The sequence below is a fragment of the Propithecus coquereli genome, unplaced genomic scaffold (assembly GCF_000956105.1).
Source record: "Propithecus coquereli isolate 6110/MARCELLA unplaced genomic scaffold, Pcoq_1.0 Scaffold66, whole genome shotgun sequence".
NCBI classification, from domain to species: Eukaryota; Metazoa; Chordata; class Mammalia; order Primates; family Indriidae; genus Propithecus; species Propithecus coquereli.
Genome location: NW_012152618.1, coordinates 7,487,087 through 7,510,027, shown reverse-complemented (window position 1 = coordinate 7,510,027; position 22,941 = coordinate 7,487,087). Strand labels below are relative to the sequence as shown.

The 22,941-nt window shown below is 49.8% G+C and overlaps 1 protein-coding gene across 2 annotated transcripts in view; it reads left to right on the top strand.

The window, feature by feature from the left end:
* The first annotated feature begins 295 nt into the window (after window positions 1-295).
* TRIM67 (tripartite motif containing 67) overlaps window positions 296-22,941 on the top strand; it is a 33,652-nt gene continuing 11,006 nt past the window's right edge. The window contains exons 1-5 of one of the 2 annotated variants that reach the window (XM_012660213.1): window positions 296-423; window positions 550-1,051; window positions 1,118-1,345; window positions 20,367-20,462; window positions 22,370-22,492. In XM_012660213.1, the coding sequence (XP_012515667.1) occupies window positions 296-423; window positions 550-1,051; window positions 1,118-1,345; window positions 20,367-20,462; window positions 22,370-22,492 (1,077 nt within the window). Of the gene's footprint in view, window positions 1,346-20,366; window positions 20,463-22,369; window positions 22,493-22,941 lie in introns of both variants that reach the window. The other variant, XM_012660212.1, reaches the window with a different exon arrangement.

Sequence of the window (22,941 nt, the reverse complement as noted above, 5' to 3'; positions counted from 1 at the left end):
ATTCATCACCTCGAGCGCCTCGCAGGCCGGCGCGGGACCCCGCCGCAGGTGGAAGCCGCCGGTGCAGGAGCCGGGCCGGCAGGAGGTGAGGACCCCTCCCTTCTCTTGCCCCAATCATCGCAGGGCGGTGGCCACAGGACAGAGAAAGGGGCGTGCCCCTCGGCGTGAAGTAGTCACGCCCGCGTGATGCCCCCGCCCGCGTGTCACCGGTGCTAACCAGGCGTGTCCTCCTCTGCCCCTGTCGCGAGCCCGGCCAGTGCCCTCCAGCCCCAGCAGCGCGGGCAGCGGCGCCGCGATGGAGGAAGAGCTCAAGTGCCCCGTGTGCGGATCCCTGTTTCGGGAGCCCATCATCCTCCCCTGTTCCCACAACGTCTGCCTGCCTTGCGCTCGCACCATCGCGGTGCAGACCCCGGACGGCGAGCAGCACCTGCCCCAGCCGCTCCTGCTTTCCCGGGGCTCTGGATTGCCCGCGGGCGCCGCCGCCGCCGCCGCTGCCTCCCTGGACCACGACGCGGCGGCCGGCGCAGCCAGCAGCGGTGCGGGCGGGAGCGCAGCTGGCGGCCTGGGCGGCGGTGCGGCAGGTGGCGGAGACCACGCGGACAAGCTGAGCTTGTACAGCGAGACAGACAGCGGCTATGGGTCCTACACCCCGAGCCTCAAGTCCCCCAACGGGGTTCGCGTGCTGCCCATGGTGCCCGCGCCACCCGGCTCCTCGGCCGCCGCGGCCCGGGGCGCTGCTTGCTCCACGCTGTCCTCGTGCTCAAGCTCCATCACATGCCCGCAGTGCCACCGCAGCGCCTCCCTGGACCACCGCGGCCTGCGCGGCTTCCAGCGCAATCGGCTGCTCGAAGCCATCGTGCAGCGGTACCAGCAGGGCCGCGGGGCTGCGGCGGGGGCTTCCGCAGCCGCGGCGGTGGCCATCTGCCAGTTGTGCGACCGCACCCCTCCAGAGCCGGCCGCCACGCTGTGCGAGCAGTGCGACGTGCTCTACTGCGCTGCCTGCCAGCTCAAGTGCCATCCCTCCCGGGGACCTTTCGCTAAGCATCGCCTGGTGCCACCGCCGCCGCCCGCGCCCGTGCCCGCGGAGGCAGCCCCTGCGCCCATCAGCGCGGCCCAGGGCGCCCCCGGCGGAGGCAGCGGCTGCAAGAGCCCGGGAGGTGCCGGGGCTGGGGCCGCTGGGGGCAGCGCGGCCCGCAAGTTCCCCACGTGCCCGGAACATGAAATGGAAAACTACAGCATGTATTGCGTGAGCTGCCGGACCCCGGTGTGCTACCTGTGCCTGGAAGAGGGCAGGCACGGCAAGCACGAGGTGAAGCCGCTGGGGGCCATGTGGAAACAGCACAAGGTGAGCGCCTGCTGGGCAGGACCTGGGAGCACGGGTGCCAAGGAAGAGGGTGCAAGGAGAAAAGTTCTTGGCCTCTTCCTTGGAGAGTTGGCAGAGGGTCGGCCAGAGGGTCAAGCAGGAATTATTCATTCTTTCATCCATTCCATCAGTCAGTCATTTGACAAACACTTGATGAACTCCAGGTCCTCTGAGCTGGATGTTGAAGGTGGAAAGGGTAGGGGGAAATGACTTACCAGGTCCCCTCTCACCTGAGATTTTATGATTCTCCCTAAAGGGCCCCCAAAACACAGACGCAGGGCTCTTTCACTCCCGACGTCTAACTGGTAAGTTATCCTGAGGGCTCCTTTCTGTGTAAGGCATGCAGAGCCCCCCTCTTCCCTCTGCCACTCAGCAACTTACGGCTGACAATGTGCCCTTGTATCTGATACTGGGAAAGAGAGAAGCCATCAAAATCCGGTTAGGTCTTTGATTGGACCCAGCACAAGACTGAGGTCAGTTTTTCTAACTGACATTGAGCGGCTGGGCTCACTGCCTCCAGGGATGGGTGAGACAGGCCTGGCAGAGTTAGAATCCCCAGTTAGGGCCCCCTACCTGCACCCGCACATTCAGACACCATCACACACTGTGCTCTTTCCGATAAACTTGCAGCCCAAAAGAGGCAAGCGTTCTCCAAACAGCGCAGCCAGAAATATGTGTTTGGGTTGAAGAGGAGAGACACAAGAAAATAAAGCAATTTGCCAGGCTATCTTGTGTCATGCAACTGGAAACAGGCAAAAAGAGGAGCACACGTGAGAAGAGGAAAAGAAGAGACTGAGATACCAACCTCGCCTATATAGATTTGTCCTTCATATATAGTTACTGTATATAGTTTCATCTGCTACAATGAACATGTGTTGTTATTATAATTTAACATTTTAAAATTAAAAATTAGAAAAGAGGGGGAACACTTTAGAAATCCACCTTTGAGAGGAAAATTTGCATAGCAGATAGGAAGAGAAATTTGGAGTCAAATCCCTAGTTCTAGAGCAGTGGTTCACTTGGGGCTAACTTACACAACGCACCCCAACCCCTCCCACACGTTTGGCAATGTCTGGAGACCTTTTTGGCTGTCACACCTAGGGAGTGCCACTGGCATCTAGTGGGTAGAGTGCAGAGAGGCTGCTAAGCATCCTACAGTGCACAGGAAACTCCACAAAACAATTATCCAGTCCCCAATGTCAGGGTGCCTCTGGTGAGAAACCCTGCTCTACAGTTCCACAGACCTGGATCCAAGTCTTAGGGCTTGTAATTTAAGAGCTGTATGAGTTTAGGCACAGTTTTAACGCCATCGAAAATAATATCTGACTCAGATAATTGTGGTAAGGATTAAGTATAACACTGTATGTTTAGCTTCTAGCACAGTATGTTAAATGTTACTTATTATTTGTATAGTCCTAACACTTAAAACCAACGGACTTGCAGAAAGCTATAGGACAGCAGCAAAAAGTGCTTATCTGGACTCATTGACTTGGTTACCTGGAGAAAACATGAGCTGGCAACTTTTGATATTGTTTATGCTGAGTCTACAATAGCTTTGAGCTGAATCAGAATGTCTGCCTTCAATTAGTTATCATTCGTATGACATTTTGTTGCATATTGCTTCACAATAACTGTAGTTGCCTTTCTTATTTCATCTTTTAAGTGAATAGACACCATTTTATAAATAAATCATTTGCAAAGAGGCTGTGATCAATTACCAAGACAAGAAGTATAGATTCTATATCTCCCATTCAGCTTTCACAAACTTAAATTTTCATAGCCTAAAGGGCCAAAACTTATTCTAGGTGTTGCCACTCAAATGTTCAGAATTAAAGAAGTGTGAAAACCAAAGATATTAAAAGTTGAGAATTTGTAATCATAAGAGAAATTAAGTGCCTTACATGGAAAAGTGAGTTGGATAATGAGCTACGGTTTTAAGAACCAAGGTCATGCAAGGACAATCATTGGTCATCTCTGGCTTGGTATCAACAGCAGTTTTATAAAAATGTGTATCCTCAACCAATAATGCAAAGTTATGAGGAGTTACGGGAAGCACGTGTGATATATTCTCCATACAGGGGGCATGGTAACCTGTGGGGATAGGACTATGTAGGACCTAGTGTCTTCGTTTTTGTCTAGTGATGCTGCTTCAGGGAACTAAGACATCCTCCCAAATCCAGAAGGAACACTCTGAGATGCTTTTGTGAACACCTGTTTTCAAGAAAGACTAGAAGCTCTGCTGTTCTCTTTCAGCAGGTGCTGTTGTTTTCTAAAGAAAGGGAAATTATTGAATGCTTAGTATGAGCGTCTCAACTCGGGGCTGGTGATCAAAAGAAAAGATAAACAAGGAAGCCTAGGTTGAACACGTGATCTTGCTTCATGGCTGGGCACCCAGCCCACCACGTCAGCTATGCGGGTGGCTACTTTGGAAAGACAACCTAGAACACTCCATTTCAGACTCCCATTCTTGGCAATTTAAGTTCTTCAGTAAAACTTTAAATCTCTGGATTTTTTTCTGTTATTATCTCAAAATCCCAGAATCCATGGCAAAGCCTCACTGCATTCCCAGAACTATTAATAGAATTGGGACAGCAACATTCTCTTGATTGGAGAAGCCCTCATCAAAGCCTTGCTTTAATTCCTCTCTGGTGTGACTGCAACTTGCCTTTTGATTAGAGATTCTTCGGTAAAAAGACATATATGTGACACTAAAATCTATTTTAAAACAAGATTTACCGTCACCTTTTAAAAACAGTGTAAAAAACTTTAGGTCTTGGTTAAACAAAACATTTTTATATGCTGCTTCTGGAAGATGAACCGTTTCAAAGAACTTCTGATGTGAAGTTTTGTGTGTCGTGAAAAATAGGACAGGGAAAGGTAACTTTCCAGGAGAGATTTTGTCTTTTCGTAGATTGATCATGGAGTTTTGTATTTTCCCAAAGCCGGAGGAAAGGGTCACTATGGGCCACAGCTCTTCCTTAGCATGATGTGTCACAGAATGTCAATGTCAGTAACTCCCGCTTCAGGGGTGACTCTGACCTGCTGGGTACAGATGGTTGCCCCTGAATTAGCATGGGTAGAAGTTGATCCCTGAGCTGAGGTTATGGAATGTTAACTAAGCCCTAGCCAGGGAGAACAGAAGAGCATGAAAAGAAAATCTCACTGCTGTATCAGAATTACTGTTCCCCGTGAGCCAGCACCCCCGTGAGAGCAAGTGGGGTGACAGTGTGGCCTGGAAAACTCAGGAAAGGCACGAGTTCCGCTCATTTCCACATCTTGAGGTTCTGCCAAAGGGCAGATGGCCTCCCAGCACCCTGTCTGACCTTATTTTATAAAAGAGGCATTTTAGCCTTTCAAGTCTCAGAGGAAAGACCTCCTCCGTTAAAAGAATAACACATAAACGACAAAGGCAGAAATGTAATGGTAGCTACACTATGATCATAGGTATACTTTTTAAAAAGTTTTTTAATTTTTTTAGAGATGGAGTCTCTCTATGTTGCCCAGGCTGGCCTCAAACTCCTGGGCTCAAGTGATCCTCCCACCTCAGCCTCCTGAGTAGCTGGGACTACGGGAGCCCACCACCATGTCTGGCCCTACATATTTTAATATCTGTAGTTCTTTCAAAACACCTTTTTACCTTAACAACTAATAAATACTCATTGTTAAAAATTAGAATTATAGATGTATAAATGTAGAAATTAAATATCATTCCCAAATCCCAATTTGCAGAGGAGACATTTCTAACACTTTGGAGTTTTTCCTTCTAAAATTCTCTTGTACACTTGTTTTGAAACTGCCTTTTTTCCTTTCATAACACAATATAAATATCTTTACTGACAATTAATATACATCATTTGTGATGGCTGCATACCAGTCTGACATTATTTAATTAAATCCCTTATGCCAAACTTTAGGCTGATTTAAATCTTTTGCTATTACAAACATTTTTCTAGGTAAATCTATGTTTACACTCTTAATTATTTCCTTAGGTTAGTTAAATCTCTAGATATGGAATTGCTGTATCAAGGATACCTCACTTTAACACATCTAATTAATGTTTCCAAATGATCTTCCATAAAGATGATGACTATTTTTTCCCAGTAGCAAAATTATACAAATAATGAAAAATACACGTGGATGGGAACCATAGGGAGGTGGATTGTCTTGTTTCTAGTAATTATTGTTTGCTACATTGATTACATTATTGTTAGAACTATTTTTTAAAAGAGGATCACAAATATCTGGATTTATATATATATATATTTTTTTTTTTTTTTTTTTTTTTGAGACAGAGTCTCACTGTGTTGCCCAGGCTAGAGTGCCGTGGCATCTGGATTTTTATATTTTTAACTACTATTTAGGGATTTGCCTTCCTTCAAAAATTGACTTAACATGCACAGCTATTGCACACTATCCCCTCTTGGGTTTTAAAGGCCATGAAAAGACAAAACCTTGAGGGTCCACCTGAGCATTGTTGAGTGGGGTTGGGTGGGCAACGAGAGTCAGGTAGAGAGACGTGCTTGGCCAAACGCTGGGAGGCCTGACGTCTGCACCTCTGTGGCTGACTGCTGCATGCCAGCTGTGGACTCTACGCGGGGTGTTTACAGAGTCCAAGCTGAGCAGAAGTCTGTCAGGGCTCTCAGAGCAGGTGGCATGGGAATGTGCACGTTCTGAGTGGAAGCCTGAATTTTTGAGAAGTTCAATCTTTCACCAACTCTGAAGTTCTGGGAAAAGAAATGCCTAGGCTGGCTTCTGTTCCATCTGCCCCAAATTGGCTAAGAACCAATGGCAAATTGCTCAGACCCCTGGGAAGAGGAGGCTGCAAAGCCTTACTACCATCTCCATGCCAGCCTCACCTCTGTCTCCAAACGTCCTTGGCTGTAGCCCTGACCTATGCTGAGATTTCATTCTAAGCAGATCAGTAATTGAGGAATAGCAATTACAAAGAACGCTTATGTTAACACCCTTTGAAATGCTTTTTTGTTTTTGTTTTTTAGAAACGTGCTTTCCTTATCACTCCACACATCTGGGAAACAAAAAGTGGGTTTGAGAAAAGAAGGCAAGAATCCCAAAACTTGAATTTTTGACCTTGTAACAAAGTGTGGTCTGCTGCCCTGCAGAATCAGCATCACCTAGGAGCTTGTTGGAAATGCAGAATTTCAAATCCCACAGCAGTTCTACTGACTCAGGATTTGCATTTTAGCAAAATCCTGGGTGATTTGCATGTACATTAAGGTTTGAAAAACCCTAATGGGACCGCTTTTGGGGGCCCATGGTGCTGGTCCCATGACTCTCACTGCAAGTCGCCTGAGAAGTGGCTGCGTCCCCCCAGTAAATGGACTCTAGGGGGTTCTCAGAGCTGTGAACTAGATTACCCTGGCCACCAACCTGGATCTTTAGGTTAAGCAAATTCTGGGTGCTGAGAGACCATACGGTGCTCAGAAACCACCTGACACAGAGATGGACAGGAGTATCTGAGGGGTGGGAAGTATCTGCAAAGCTGTATGAGCCTCTGTGTTAGAGCACAGGGGCCTGAGGAGAACAGAATTCTAGACAAATGCTTCTTGCTGCTTTCCTAGGATTGAAAAGAAACCTATTTGTGGTTTGTACCTTGAATTTTATCTTAGCTTGTGTCTTAGTTCTATAAAGCAGCAAAGAGAGCACTTTATCCACTCTTTTATTTTCCCCTAGAGACAAGGGACGAGGTCTTGCCCAGGCTGGAGTGCAGTGGCATCATCATAGTTCACTGCAGCCTCTGACTCTTGGGCTCAGGCGATCCTCCCATCTCAGTCTCCCCAGTTAGCTAGGACTACGGGCGGGTACCACCAGGCCAAGCTAATTTAAAATTTTTTTTGTAGAGACAGGGTCTTGCCATGTTGCCCAGGCTAGTCTTGAACTCCTGGCCTCAGGCAATCCTCTTACTTCAGCCTCCCAAAGTGCTGGGATTACAGGCATGAGTTACCATGCTTGGCCCTTCATCCACTCTTTAGCCACTTTTGAAGGGCCGGTCCAGATAGTGGCAGAGGTTATGACAGTCATAACCAGGGCACCTAAAGAGTAGCAAAGAATCCAGACAGACATTGGGAAGGAGTTTAACAAATTCATCCCTCCCCATTTGGAATTTGCAAAAGCAAAGCTCTTTCCAGCAAAAATTGTGGGGGATTTTGATTTTGATTTTCTAGGGTTGGCTCTTTTCTAACAGACATTACAAATTGCAGCCTCCTCATTTTGCAGACGAGGAAACTTGAGATGAAAGAACTTGCTAAACTTGCACAGCAAGTTGTGAGATAATTTTGTAACAAATGGCTCTTTGTCGTTCCTCAGCGTACATTTTGAATAACTGTAAAAATGCAGTAGAATGCTATGTGCATATCTAAACCATAACAGATGGCCACGGCGTCAGCTGAAGAGTACCGATGCACAGAAGAAATAGAGGGTTAGCGGACAGCTACTCTAAAAAAATGGTGACCGAGGCCGGGCGCGGTGGCTCACGCCTACAATCTTAGCAGTCTGAGAGGCTGAGACGGCAGGATCCCTTGAGCTCAGGAGTTTGAGAACAGCCTGAGCAAGAGCGAGACCGCATCTCTACCAAAAATAGAAAAAATGAGCTGAGCGCAGTAGCGTGCACCTGTAGTCCCAGCTACAATGAGGTATTGGAACAGGAAATCAAAGGTGGGGATGGAGGGAGCGAAAGCACTTGTTTAGGACAAATAGGACAAAGAGTTTAAGGGACGGAGGGGACCTAAGAGATCACTAGCACTGCCCCTCTGTTTCACATATGGCGACAGAGTGGGGACGCAGTTTGGAGAAAAGAGAGAGCAGGGAAGGAGCCACAAGGCCAGAGCAAGGAGAGGTGGGGCCAGGGAACCCAGGAGCGGGGACAGTGTCTCAGTAACGTACGTATCAGACAGGAATGGTGACACCTGCCAACACTCACTCCAGAGGAAGGGGCTGGGCCTTACTCACATGTCACCTAAAATGTTTGTCCAGATGGTGCATAGTTTAAAATAACTAGGTCAAGGTGGTATTAGGAAATTTAGGTAAACACTTGTATTTACCCAATCTTCCAATCCTTGTTTACAGTTTGATTCTGGGTGATATCTATAAAGCCAGGAAACCAATGAGCTGTGAATAATCAGAAATGACAGGCCTCTTAAAATGAAGAACTGAGACTTCACCATCACTCAGTAAATTATTTGTTGCCATATGGCTGGTTTTGCTATCAGCTGGCCTGTGTAACTACGTAACTAAAAGTAATCTCTAGCATTTACTATAACAACGTAAAAGCTGACAATGCTTCTGACTATTACATCCTTTTTCTGAGCTCATGCCGCTAATGAGTATTTATTCTTCAGTTCATCTAATTACTTATTCAGTCAATGAATGTCTCAAACGCCTGTATCCTATCAGGTGCTGTTTGAAACACTGAGGCCACAGAAGGAATTGTTCTCTTCCCTCAAAGAGCGTAAATCTAGTCACAGGAGAAAGAAAGTAAACAAGTAAACAAACAAATAAATAAGCTGGATAATTTCTGACCGTGATAAGTACTAAGATGGAAGTAAAAATAACATGATTAAAAAAATGCTTAAGGCGAACTTCTTTGGCAGGAAGGTTGAAATAGCATCTCAGAGGGGGACATATTCAAACTAAGGCTTGAAGACTGGGTGGGAAGGGACCAGCCCTGTGCGGTTCTGAAGGCCGCACATTGCACAGGGAGAGCCAGGAACCGGGAGTGGGTGAGGCCTGACGTGTTGGTGGACGGAAATGAGCGGCATGTTTGGAGTGTCGTTGAGAAGATGCGTGAGTGGCAGGAGTGGGGAGCTAGATGGGGCTGGAGGGCGCAGGGCCACAGGCCACCGGGAACAGTGTGGATTTAGTAGGAAGTTCCATGGGTGACCACCAAAGGCTTTAAACTGGGGAGTGATGTTTATTCTTTAGAAGAATACTCTGACTGTTGTCTGGAAACTGGCTGGGGGGGGCAAGGGTGGAGGCAGGAAGATAATTAGAGGCTCTTTCCGTAGTTTGGGCTATAGGTCCGGGAACTCGGATGAGGAGAGAGGCAGCAGAGGTGGAGGGAAGCAGGTGCGTTCACATCCTGCTGGGGCTCTCTGAGCTTCCTGGACTTTTGGTTTGGTGTCTTCTTTTACTTTTGGAAAAGTCTTGTCTACTGTCTGTTCAGATAATTCTTCTGCTCTGTTTTCTCTCTCTCTCAACCTTCTGGAATGCCAGTGCCATGTATGTTAGATTGCTTGGTATTTCCCACAGTTCTTGGACGCTCTGTTCTTCTTTTTAACCACTCTTTTTGTCTCTTTGTGTTACAGTTTGCATAATTTCTACTGACCTCCCCTCCAGTGCACTGATTCTTTCCAGGCTGTGTCGAGTCTACTGATGAGCCCCTCTGTCCTCTCTCTGCATTTCTCGGTTATCCTGCACTGTCCCCAGCAGGAGGGCACCAGCAGGGCCCGTGACCGTTTTCTCCATCTCACCCAGGGAGAAAGGTTTTCTTTCCCTCCCCCAGCTACCAGGGGTCTTCGCTCTGCTCCAGGGGCTGTTTTTCTTTCTTGTAAGTTATGATCTCTTGAATTTTATAGACCTTCACAAACTGCCTTAAGCCCCTTTTGAAATAAATAGATGAATAAATAAGCAAACAAGTAGTGTGCTGGTACAAGACCTGAGAGAGCTAGAATCCTCTGGAAGATTGCATTAAGGTAGTCCCCTAGCCCTGAGCAGTGCCCCCCGCCACTGTTATAAACACTGAATGCTGCTTGGAAATGTCGGAGTAAGGCTCAGGGATCTTCCTGGTTATTGGGACATGCTACAGCTCCCTGCCAGAGGACAACAAAGAGACTCCAAAATGACAACTGAGCCTGGTGTAGCAGTGCAATCACTCATCATGTTTCACGTGTTTCTTGTGAACATCAACACCCACCGTCAGCTTGTTTGGAGGTTGTGATTTTGACCTTCCAAACTGGTTTCCTTCACTGAAGTGTCTGCAGCTATCACTGATGAATGTTGGGCCTTCACCCAGCCCCGCCTGCCCGGCAGGGTTGCACACCTGTAGCCTGTTGGGATTGTGGCGATACACAGAGGCGGAATTCAGGGCACACAGAAGGCAGCAAGGCCCTGCTGGGGGGTGTCAGGAACTGCGAGCAGCCTGAGATTTCAGCCTGCTTACAAGCGGACGAATTAGCCTGCATGGGTGCAGCCAGAAGACATGAGACTCCTGAGTCAGAGATGAAGAACAGTTTATTACTCGCAGCAATAGCTATAGCCAGAGAATCAGCATGTTTGGGTGGGGTCCCATAAGGTGATGTGAAAAGGCCAGGTGATACCTGAACATACCGTAGATTGCATTGCAGGAGAGGAACCCTGGGCTTAGCAAACCCAAATCTTTTATGAAGGGCAGTGAGCATGGAGCCCTTTGGTCCCAAGGGAGACACCATCTCTATCTTCCAAGGCTGTCCTCTATGCAAATATCCTTAGAAACAGAGCAGAACAGAGCAGTCAATGCCTCACTTGCAAGATGTGCAGAAACTCCAGAGACCCACGGAAAATTACCTTTTACCAGGAAAATTAAATCAAAATTCAAATAGTTGCTTGAGTGATTCCTGCTATTTTGTCCTCATGTGCACCGTGGGTAACTTCCTGGGGCTCCTCTGATTCTCAAAATGTCTTGTTTCAGTTGGGGCACAGGTCTTGGGGTCATCTGGGCAAAGCGGGCAGGATTTGTGCTGTCATCTGTCTGATTTCTTGCTCCTTTTGGGGTTTGTTGGGTGTCATGGATGGTGGAATGTCTGTGGTGGGACCCAGGTAAAGCTGTTAAGTTAAAGCTGTTCAATGAAGGTGGCTTCATTCCTGAGTCCACATAATCCCTTCCACCCCTCCATGGCATTAGGACCCGTGTTCAATGGGGTCACACTGCTGTCGGAGACACCCTTGCTGTTCCTGCCTTTCCCAATACCCGCCCCTGTGTGCGGGACGGAGCGGGAAGGAAGTGGTGGTCAACGTCCCCTCCTCCTGTGGCGTGGGCTGCTGTGGTGCAGGGACTAGCCAGGCTGACTGTGACTTGCTTTGTCAACATTTGGGAAGTGCCTGTGGCGGGTCCCCAGGCAGCTACACATTCAAAGCCTTAATGGAGTGACAGTCGGGTCTGATGAGTTCACTTCCACAGACAGGCAGCCCTGCCCGAGCACGCAGAATGCTGAGGACAGGGGTCTGGCTAGAGAGTCAAGATGCAGCCAGAAGATGAGGGACTGTCCCAGGCCGTCAGCCCTGTATCTGAGAGATTTTGAGGGAGAATCAGTGTTTGTGCTCTCTCCATGTCGGTTGAGTATCTGAAGGGCAGTACAATGGAGTGCAAAAGGCATGGGCTTTGGATTCAGAAAAACCTAGGTTTGAGTCCTGGCTACCTGGCTCCAACACTTACTAGCTATGTGACCTTGAGCAAATTACTTCACTTCTCTGAGCCTCAGTCCTCTCTTCTGCAAAATGGGGATAATACGGCACATCCCGGAGAGGTTTTGAGAAATCAACTAAATTAGACAAGTAAGAGCTCAGCACTCAGTAACTTGTCAATTGCTATCGCTGTTGCTATTAACTGGAAGTCACCAGTTGCTGTTGATCCTGTCCCACCAGGTGAGAGGAGAGGCCACCAAATCCAGGTTGTGGCTGGGTTCAGACATCCAGAGCTTCACCCTGTGGCACAAGAATGACACCATTCTCAGTAGGATCCACCCTTCTGGCCTCAGGGGGTAAATCTCTGTGGAGTGGATGTTGGTTCTGTGGGTGGTTCTTGTTCTGATGACTCCCCCATCCCCCGGCACGGAGCCTGACGATCCAGGCGGACACAGACCCTCCATCAGGCACCATTGACAGTGAGTCCCATGGACCAGCTCGGGCTCTGAGCTGGGAGTGTGATGCTGGGTTAATCCGACACGACCTCAGTGAGTGTGTAGTTCTCTGAGGCAGCAGACGTGGCACAGTTCCACGATCACACGTGGAATGAGGTTCTAAACAAGAATGACTTCAATTGCCAGTTGTGGCAGGTTTGGTGATAGGTTCCAAGGATGTCCTGGAACCTGTGAATGTTCCCTTATGTCACAAAAGGGACTTTGCAGAGGTGATGAAGTCAAAGATCTCGAGGTGGGGAGATTTTCCTGGATCGCTCAGTTGGACCCATTGTCACCACCAGGGTCCCTGTAAGAGAGAGGCAGGAGGATCAGAGTCAGTAGCAGGAGATGTGAGGACAGAAGCAAGACGTTTTAGTCCGTTCAGCCTGCTATAGACTGGGTGGCTTATAAACAACAGGGATTTATTTCCTGCAGTTCCAGAGGCTGGGAAGTCCAAGATCAAGGCACTGGCAGATTCAGTGCCTGGTGGGTGCCCGTCTCCTGATTCATGGATGACGCTTTCTTGCTGTGTCTCCACATGGTAGGAGGGGTGGGGGAGCTCTCTGGGGTTTCTTTTATAAGGGCACTAATCCCATTCATGAGGGCTCCATCCTCATGACCTAATCACCCCCAAAGTTCCCACCTCCTAATACCATCACCTTGGGATGAGGATTGAACGCATGAATTTTGGAGGACACAAACATTCATACCACAGCAGGAGAGGTTGAGTGATGTGAGGAAAAAGCCACAAGCCGGGGAATGCGGGTGACTTCTAAAAGCCAGAAAAGGCAAGGAGGCAGATTCTCCCTTGGAACCTCCAGAAGGAACCAGCCAACACCATGATTTTAGCCCTGTGAGACTTATTTGGGACTTTTGGCTCCCAGAACTGTGAGATAATAGATTTGTGTTGTTTTAGGCCACTAAGGTTCCTCGTGACTTGCTACAGAAGCAATCGGAAACTTATGCACCTTAGGAACCTATGACAGAAGTGAGCCTAGGATTTGGGGAAAGGGGGGTTCTTTCAGAGTATCCTGTCATTTTGCACCAGCCCTGGTTGGGGACAGTGAGGGGTGGCAGCATCTTCAAAGACAACTGATTCTTCTGTGTTGACAGCATCATGGCCGTGGCTCGGCAGAGGTTCTGGGAGTTGGAGGAGCTTCAGTGCACTGAACGGAACGCTGGATTAGTGTCTGGAGAGTCCCCTTCACATCCCACCTCCCTCCTTAGTGACTCCGTGGCCCAGCCACGGGGAGCCAGTGGGACGGGGGCTGATCTGAGCTGCGTTGCCCTAGGGGACTCCACCTTAATGCTGGACCACAGCCACTAAAGAGAGAGGCTGCCTGGGTCAGCCCCTGGATCCTAGTTCTGCTTCCTGGGAGGGGGCCCCTCTGCCTGTGACCCCAGCCTTACACAGCAGGGATCTGACACCCAACACTGCTCCCCTTCTAGCCAGTCCTGAGGTGATTCCTCCCTAAGTGGACTTCTCCACACTTAGCATCCATCCGTCATGCCCCGTGGACCTGGACGCTTAGGTGTGGGTACTGGATCCTGGGTGCTGACTGTGGGGTTGGGGAATCTGCGAGGTCTGGCTGTCATTACTCATGGGAGGGGTCTGTCCCAAGTCCTCTCAGAACCGGCCTGGCCTCATCCTTTCCCTGCTCCCAGGGCAGTTGAGCGAAGTCTCAGGAAACGAAGCTGCTCTTTGCCATGGTGCGAGGCACTGCCACGGGGCAGGGCTTTCCCAGCTGCCGCAGGCTGCTCAGGAAAGGGTGAGAGCAGGACGGGGTAGGGCAGAGGAGCCCTCTTGTCTGCAGCAGAGATGGAGTGGGGTGACATCAGAAGCTCTGTCTAGTGGGACAAAGTTTGGGCCAGATCAGGGGTGGCAGTTAAGCTAGAAACAGTTAATGCCCAGAAGCCGTAAGAAGCATGTCAGTCCGCAGAGCAGGGCCAGACTCCCGGTGCCCAGGACCGTGTGGGGCTCGTGCCTCTGCGCTGACCACATGGCCGTTTTAATTACGCCCAGCGTGGGGGAGGATTGAGACTCAAATAGCTCGGGGGAGCTAGTCGGACAAAAATGTAGAGCAAAGTCGATTCACTGACACAAATGTTTACGGAGCGCGTTGCATGTGTCAGGCGCTGTGCTGCCCACCGTGTGCGGAGCACTCAAGGCAGGGCTCCCCAGGTGGGGTCGGGAGGCAGGACAAGGAGCCAGTGCAGCTCCCTGGGCCACCCGTCCAAGACGGTGAGACACGTCTCAGAGGCCAGGCTTTGCTTTGGGAGTTCAGAGGGCACACTCCACTTGGGAAGGGGGCAAGAGCTTCAGGAAGAGGGGCATTTGGGAAGGGTCTTCACAGACGGGTGGGGGTTGATGGGCAGCAGCAGGAAAGCAGGAGAGAGGGAGCATGTGAGGCAAGAGGGACCACCAGGGCCAAGGCAGGGCGGGGAGGAGCGAGGAGGTGGGACAGACCCAGTCTGGCCGAAGGTTGGGCGCTGTGTGGACAGGCTGGGCGGTGCTACTGGAGAGGGCGGCAGCGTGGGCAGCCTGGGTACGGAGCCAAGGGCTGGACCTCGACTCAGCAGGAAGTGGATGGGGGACATTATCGAGTGGAAAAATGATGTGATCAGAGTTGGGTTTGAGAGAGAACAGTCAGGAGGTCGTTTGGATATGTGGGATTCAATTTTCTGGAGTGCCCTGAAAGCAGTGATCTTCATCAGATAGTAAATAATTGGACATGGCCGCCACCCACACACACGGGCAGCGTTGAACCCAAGCCCGTGCCCTGCCATCCAGTTGCTGGGGGCTGTCCCTGCTCTTTCAGCAGTGGGGTTTAAAGTGCCAAAGGGAAGGTTTCATAGATGATCAGTGTTCCCCCAAACATTAATAGGTGGTATAGCTGCATTCAAATGGCTAGACGTTGTACTAACATGGGTCTTACGCCCCCACGCCCTTCATGCCTAGGGACAACAGTTCACTCCAGTTTCTAGCCCTTTTACATTCAAACAGGAATGGCCTTTAATTACCTACATGATCTTGGACAGGTTCACAGAAAGCCTCAGGTGAAAAGAGAGAAAAGTGTCTGTAAACAGTTATGAGCATCGCTGCATGTTGTCCCGCATGCTCCAAGCATTTCTGCGCATGGCAGCGATTAATGGTAACGCATGGCAACACTGACTCGCCCCTCTACACTTCGCCGTGTTGCTAGAAGCTCACGTTCGTTGTGTGCAAAATGAGAAGTTGGACCATATCACTTCTAAGTCCTTGGCTCCAGCATTCTGGGCTTCTGCTAGGAAGTCTTGCTGTTGAAGAGCAGGGACCAAATTTCAAAGGTGCTGACTTAGGGGCCTCTCCACCAAGGCCATGGCAAACACAGGAGGGTCATCTAAGAGGCTGTGTGAGCTGAAAACATAGGCGGGTCCCAGGTGGGTGGCTTAGATAAATTCATAGATGCTAGACCCCAATGGCACAATTAAAGAGGGATTAGGGAATGCTTGGGTTATATGATGAAGCATAATAAGAACATTTCTGAGGTAAGGATTATTATTTTTATCGTTCTCACGTTAGGGGGAATGGTCACTATAGAATAAAGAAATGAAGTGTCTTCCTAAGACACACAGCGAATAGTGGCAGAGCCAGGATTTGAACCACACAAGCCCAGAGTGTTCACACGACGCGCTGTCATGTGCTAACACGCCGTCTGAAATATGAGTGCAAGGCTTTCAGGGAACAGGAGCCTCTGTCTCTGGCGTACCTACAAACTGTTCCTGAGAGCTGGTGTGGTGACGACCTCATGCTGGGCCCGGGAGGCCACTGGTTCGGCCCAGTGAGGAAACACTCATGTTTTAAGCTGTCTGTCCAACCTCAGGGACTCTGTAGGAATGTAATTCTCACCTGAAAGGCACAGGAAGCTATAAACTGCAGCTTTTTGATCCACATTAAAATCCATTCAACCACAAAACAACTTTTATCTTCTGCCCAGATACTTCCATTCTTTCCAGGGCTTTGGTATGATCGACACCCATAGGGACAAACCGAGCTATCTCCCTCCTCGGACGTCAGGGTCTTCCTTCAGACCAGACAGGGATGATTTTCAGTATTTTCTGCCAACACTCCTAATTGTCCCTGTGGAAAAAAGGAAGCATGGGTCTCAAAAAGCTGAAGCAATGTGCTGTAAACCCCTCATGTTGTCAATAAAGAAATCAGTCGTTCTTTCGCTCCAAAACCTTTGCTCCTTTTCCACCAGAATAATCAGGTCTGATTTCCATAATGCTGTTCCCCGAGCCAGGAGAGGTGACTTGTGGTCATTTCACACATGAAGCACCTGGGTGGGAGACAAGGTCAGGTATGTGCCCGTCCAGGGCCCTTCCACGGCCAGCAGGCCAGGGCACAGGGGCCCGCACGCGGCTGAGCACAGCACTGGCCCAGGGTGGTTTGCACTCTGGTGACCTCTCCAGCTGAGTAGAGGGACGCGGCAGAGGGGAAAATCAGGTGGCAAGTCTGGAGGGCCTGGAAGCAGTGTCTGCTGAGCAGTGAGATTGTTCGCCTTTCAGCCAGGCGTGAGCCTGAAGTCACAGATCTCCTTCAAAACCACTCTGTCCTTGGACGCCTTGCCAAGCTCCTTGGTCTTCTTGCCAAGCGGGAAGCGGGTCAGCAGCAGGCTCCAGGGAGGGCTGGGCTCTCGGGAGGCCGGCACTGGCTGGGGCAGAGCTGTGCTGGCCACTGGTCTGGGCAGAAGGTGCCTGACCGGCTCTAACCGGGCCTCTCGGGCAAAAGCAAGCTTGCTGGGCTCCTCCGGGAAGGCGCTGGCAGCGATGATGGACTGCTGCAATCTGTCCCATTCTGCGTGCACCCCTTACCAAGCAATCACTTTGCTTTGCATTCAGCCAGGGAGCATTGTTTGAGCTCCTACTTTGTGCAGTGCTGCTGGCATCGTTTGAGCTCCTACTTTGTGCAGTGCTGCTGGCTAGAAATGCAGAGAGAAAAAAAAAACAAACAAACCAGGTCTCTCCACTGAGAGCTGAACAGGTCAGCAGGACGCTCTGAAGGTTTGTGTCCCCCTCAAGTTCATACATCGAAGCCCTAATCCTCAGCGTGCTGGCATTAGGAGGTGGGGCGTTTGGAAGGTAATTGGGTTTAGACGAGGTCGTGAGGGCAGAGCTCTGTGACGGGGTTAAGGCCTCCGTACAAAGAGGAAGGTACAGCAGAGCTCTCTGTGTGCACACACCAGAAGGCACATGCCGCAGTCTGTCTGTGTGGCTACAGAGGAACAGTGAGGCTGGATGGTTTATAAAGAAGTTTATTGGGTCACTTCTGCAGGCTGTACAAGAGGCGTGGCAGCAGCACCTGCTTCTGGTGAGGGCGTCAGGGAGCTCCCACTCCTGGCGGAAGGGGAAGGGGAGCCGGTGTGTGCAGATCACATGGCGAGAGAGGAAGCGAGAGAGGAGGGAGGCAGTGCCAGGCTCTTTTTAACAACCAGCTCTGGCGGGGACTCACACAGTGAAAACTTGCTCATGACCCACTCAGGAACCGACCGTGCTGGAGCCCTGATCTCAGACTTCCGGCCTCCAGAACTGTGAGGTATAGATGTTTGCTGTGGTATTCTGTTACAGCAGCCTGAGCTGACCAAGACGGGGGGACCAGGCACTGCCTCGGTGGGCCCATGCTTTGGGTGGGTACCTTGGGGAGGGGGTTGTTCTTCTTTTCCAGACACCAATAAGCTTCAGTTTGAAAATCCCTGTCATTAGAGATCCCCTCAGGGCCTGTGAACGATGCTGACACCTCAGCCTCCTTTCAAGTGCGGGTATCTTGGGGCGGCCTGAGTTGTCCTGGGCCCTGCACCCTCTAAGGATGTGTCGACCGAAATGAAGGCTGTTGAGGCAGAAATAATTTGATAAAGGTCTTTTGGAAGCCAAATGGGAGGAGGGACCTGGGGAAGTCACACCAACAGAGTTAGGCGTGTTCCGAAGTCTGTTACAAGTTGGAAGGCTTTTATAAGAAAGTTGTCCTTTTTCACTGGAGGGTGCAATGCAGAGGCTACAGTCATTGCCCACCGATGACGACATGCAGGCTAAGATGTTCTATGTGTAAGACAATCACTAAAACTTCATGATTCAGAAAGAAATCAGCAAAATTTCATGATTCAGTTACAAATCAGCATCCTTTTCAATGTCAGTAGGTTACGTATTAATCAGTACGTCAACAGTTCGAGGCACTCGCTGTGAGATTTGAGGGACTCTCGGTGAGTCTTTACTCGGGGACAGGGCATAGCCGTGAATCATCACAGCTCTCCCAGGTGGTTCATTTGGCAGCCTGCCAAGGGTGGCCTGTAGGTCACCAGATGGGAGTCAAGACCTGTGTCTCCAGGACAATAGCCACGGGCCCAATGTGGCCATCGAAACTTACACCAAATAATATTTAAAAATTCACCTCTTCGGTCATGTTAGCCACCTTCAAACTCTCAGTGGCCACACATGGCTGGTGGACAGAGCAGACACAGAACACGGCTGTCATCTCCATGAGTTCTGTTGGGTTTCACCACCTGGGTACTTGCGTTAAGGGATGGTGCACCTGGGTGAGCTATGGGGCCGAGGGGCCTGAACCGGCCGAGCCGGGGCTCGGGGTGGGGAAGCCCGTGGAGTAAGGAAACCTCCAAGGAGCGCACGCACCTCGCTGGGCCTCAGTGGGAGGCCCCCAGCACTGTCTGACTGAGATGGCCTGAACCTTGGCCTCCCCTGGAACATCAGTGCGCTGCGTGTCTGAGGCCCCTTCTGTCTCTTTCCACATCCAGGGTCTTCCCGTCTACTCTGTGGCTTTGTTTGCTGCCCTTTTCATAGGCTCACAGCTGAGGCTCATTTGTACAGTCCAGTGGATCTCAGACTGCATCCGAGCCCCCTGGAGGGCTCGTTAAAACATAGACTCCTGGGCTTCACCCCAGTTTCCGCTTGGCAGAGCTGGGGTGGAGCCACATACTGTGCATTTCCAACAAACTCCCAGGTGATGCCGATGCTGCCCGGACCACACTTTGAGAACCACTGTTGAGGTCTAAAGAATCACATTCATTGATTCATTCATGCAACTAATATTAATTAGTTGAGTTAATATGAATATTAATGCATGGGCCAGGTGCTCTTCCCGTGCTGAGATATAGCTGTGAACCATCCAAAGTCCCTGTCCTCGGCCGTTTGCGTTCCGGGAAGGGGAGACAGACAGTACACAAGTCTGGGTTGGAGGGTGATGACTGGTAGGAAGAGTGAGGCAGGGGGAGGGGTGAGGGCTATTCTATAGGGTCGTGAGGACAGGTCTCACTGACAAGGTGACATCTGAGCAGAGTCCTAGCAGGGGATGTGGGGGAGAAGGAGACCTTCGCCTTTCTGATTCCATTTTGTTCCATCCTCAGCTTTTTAATTTGAAAAATGAGAGTCATGTTAAAAATCAAGGTCATCCGTCTACTCAATAGCTAGGTTTTAAAGACAAATTGATTGTGTGTGTACGTGGTTCCTTAAAGGGAAACCTGCTGCCAAAGGCCATGGATTTGAGCTCAGCTAGCAGTTTTGCCCTTGGGCCACAGCAACTGATCCTGGCACCCGAGAACCCCTCACTGGCCACACCCCTCTCTGCGGGGGGAGGAGTCCCCAGGGCTGAGGGTCTAGACACTAGGTGCGCCCCAGGCTAAAAGGTGGCTGTGTAGGTGTGGAGTGGACAAGCTTGGCCAGGGGTCTGGCATGTCCATACATTAGTGCCTTCTGACGAGGGTAGAACTGCTATGGGAAGAGGGGGCCAGGCCGGACCCAGGGCTCCCTTTGTCTTCTTGTCCTGGGCTCTGCAAACGTCAGGGCTGGCCTGTTGGCTTCAGCCGCTTAGCTAGGTGCTCCTTAGCTCTATCCAGCTTTGGGGGCCAGATAGAAGAGTGTCTGTAAGTCAATCAACATCAACCACTGCTGGCAAAATGAGCAAATGTTGTAAAGACTGAGAGTCAGTAGGGTCTCTTCATCAACAAGGACAGCACGTGTGTGGGGTCAGTTCTACCCCCCATGTAAACACAGGCTCTTATGATGGAGGGCTACTTGTGTGCCTTTCACACCTAATGTCTCTTTTCAATACGTAATGTCTTTTTCAGGCACAACTATCTCAGGCCTTAAATGGAGTTTCGGATAAGGCAAAAGAAGCGAAGGAGTTTCTGGTTCAGCTCAAGAACATACTGCAGCAGATCCAGGTGAGCATAGAAAGTGTGCAAAAGATGCAAAGTATCAAGAAGAAAGGCAAAGTCTCAGGAGAAGCATTTTTTTCTCAATGAATACTGGAAGGTTAATGTGTCCTACTGTACAGACCTGGTTGCTGAAGGGTACCATGTCCTCACTCCCCTGACATCCACGTGACACCTGATACGGGAAAGAAATTTTACATGAAGTCAGTTAGAGAGAATTTTACAATAGAGAGCTACAAAGATGTGATCTAGCATTCTACACAGCTGTGTGGTCCTGTGCGAAATTTGTGTATGGTGCCCTTGTACCCAAATACGCCCATGTAATCATGGCATCCAATATAAATGCATCGTTTACTAAATAGATGATTTATTGAGCACCTACACCGTGTCACATACTGAGCCTGACACAGGATGCAACGATCAGTGAGACACAGTCTCCGGCACTGTTCATGCAGATGAGGGACCCATAAAGCATTCACGTGTCTGGATGAAGAAAAGGGATCAAGGACCCTGAATTCCTAATCAGCCCACAAAAGCCATGTTCCTAACGAGTTTTAGTGCAGACTTCAGTAGCAGGGCATTTTATTAAGCAGTCATAATGTTTCCAATGTTTCTAGTGATTCACGGACAGGAGATGTATCAGTTTGCTAGAACTACATAACAAAATACCAGAGACTGGGGGGCTTAAACCACAGAAATTCATTTTCTCAGAGTTCTGGAGGCTGGAGGTCTGAGATCGAGGTGCTGGCAGGGCTGGTGTCCCTGAGGCCTCCTCCTGGGCTTGTAGATGGCCGTCTCCTCCCTGTGTCCTCACATGGTCATCCCTCTGTGTGTGTCTGTGTCCTGCTCTGCTCTTCTCACAAGGATGTTGGTCATATTGGATTGGGTACACCCATGTGACCTCATTTTAACTTAATTATCCAAATACAGTCCATTTGGAGGTTCTGCTGGGGAGCGGTCAGGACTTCAATACATGAGTTTTAGGAGACACAGTTCAGCCCATAACATGAAGTATTGATCCATGCTGGTCTTAGAGACTCGGAAGGGTTCTGTTATAAATGGAGAAAGCCCCTACAACAGGAGCACTGCTTTTTTGTTTGGCTTACTTTTTTCTGACTATAAAAAGCACAAGTTTGTATTCAGAAATTTTGGAAAGTAGGGAAAGTAGAACTAAGAAAAAGTTCATCAATATCCCACCATCAGAGGTGACCACTCTCACCATTTTGACACATGTTGTTCCATTACTTTAGACACACACACACGCACACATGCACAATATGTATGGGATTATGCTGTACACAACTTGCATCCTGCCTTTTTTTCTTCTTGTTTTTTTTTTTTTGAAACAGAGTCTCACTCTTTTTGCCCAGGCTAGAGTGCCATGGCGTCAGCCTAGCTCACAGCAACCTCAAAGTCCTGGGCTCAAGCGATCCTCCTGCCTCAGCCTCCCAAGTAGCTGGGACTACAGGCATGCGCCACCATGCCCGGCTAATTTTTTCGATATATTTTTCTCTGTCAAGCTGATTTCTTTCTATTTTTAGTAGAGACGGGGTCTCGCTCTTGCTCAGGCTGGTGTCGAACTCCTGAGCTCAAACGATCCGCCCGCCTCGGCCTCCCAGAGTGCTAGGATTACAGGCGTGAGCCACCGCGCCTGGCCCTTTTTTTCTTCTTAACAGTCTTATGAGCATTTCCCACGGCATTGAAAATGCTGTGAACAAGATTGGAGTGACTACAGAACACTCCGCCATATAGGTGTGCCGAGATCCACAGGACGCCTCCCTAATTCATGTTTCTATTGTTTCAAATTTAACAACATTATGGGTGACTCTGGGATGAGCTTCTCTGAAGTACATCTTTGTCTGTAGCACTCACCAGATTTCAGCGTCTTCTCTCTAGAGCTCTCTGCTTCCCCCCAGGAAAATGGACTGGACTACGAAGCCTGCCTGGTTGCTCAGTGCGATGCCCTGGTGGATGCTTTAACTCGGCAGAAAGCCAAGCTGCTCACCAAGGTGACGAAAGAGAGGGAGCACAAGTTGAAGGTAGGTACCTGGGTGACCCATACATTTCATCTCTGTTACGTCCTCCTCCCCCAGTGTGCGGTGGGGCATGCGGCAGGCACTGGGTGAATGTCAGCGAGTGAATGAATGAGGCAAGGAAGGGAGGCACCATCTGATTCAGCTACACCGTCGTGACTTGACAGAGGGCATTAAACACCCGCTCCCTCTCTCCAAAGCCGAGTCAGACGCCCTGTATCTTGCTGGCTTCAAGTCAAAGCCCATCTTCCCTAAGTCCCTGTTTCTTTCTAAGGGACTCCTCTTGTTCTCCTGTTCTCATCTTGCAGGGCAGAAGTGACCAATGACAGGCCTGGCTTTGCTCAGGCCTCCAGCTCTGTCCCCTTCCTCGGGTTCTCTCTCACATCTCTTGCACTCAGTAGTCGGCAATGACACATGCAGCTCCTGTTACCCTGAGTGCCTGGCTCCGCCCGGTG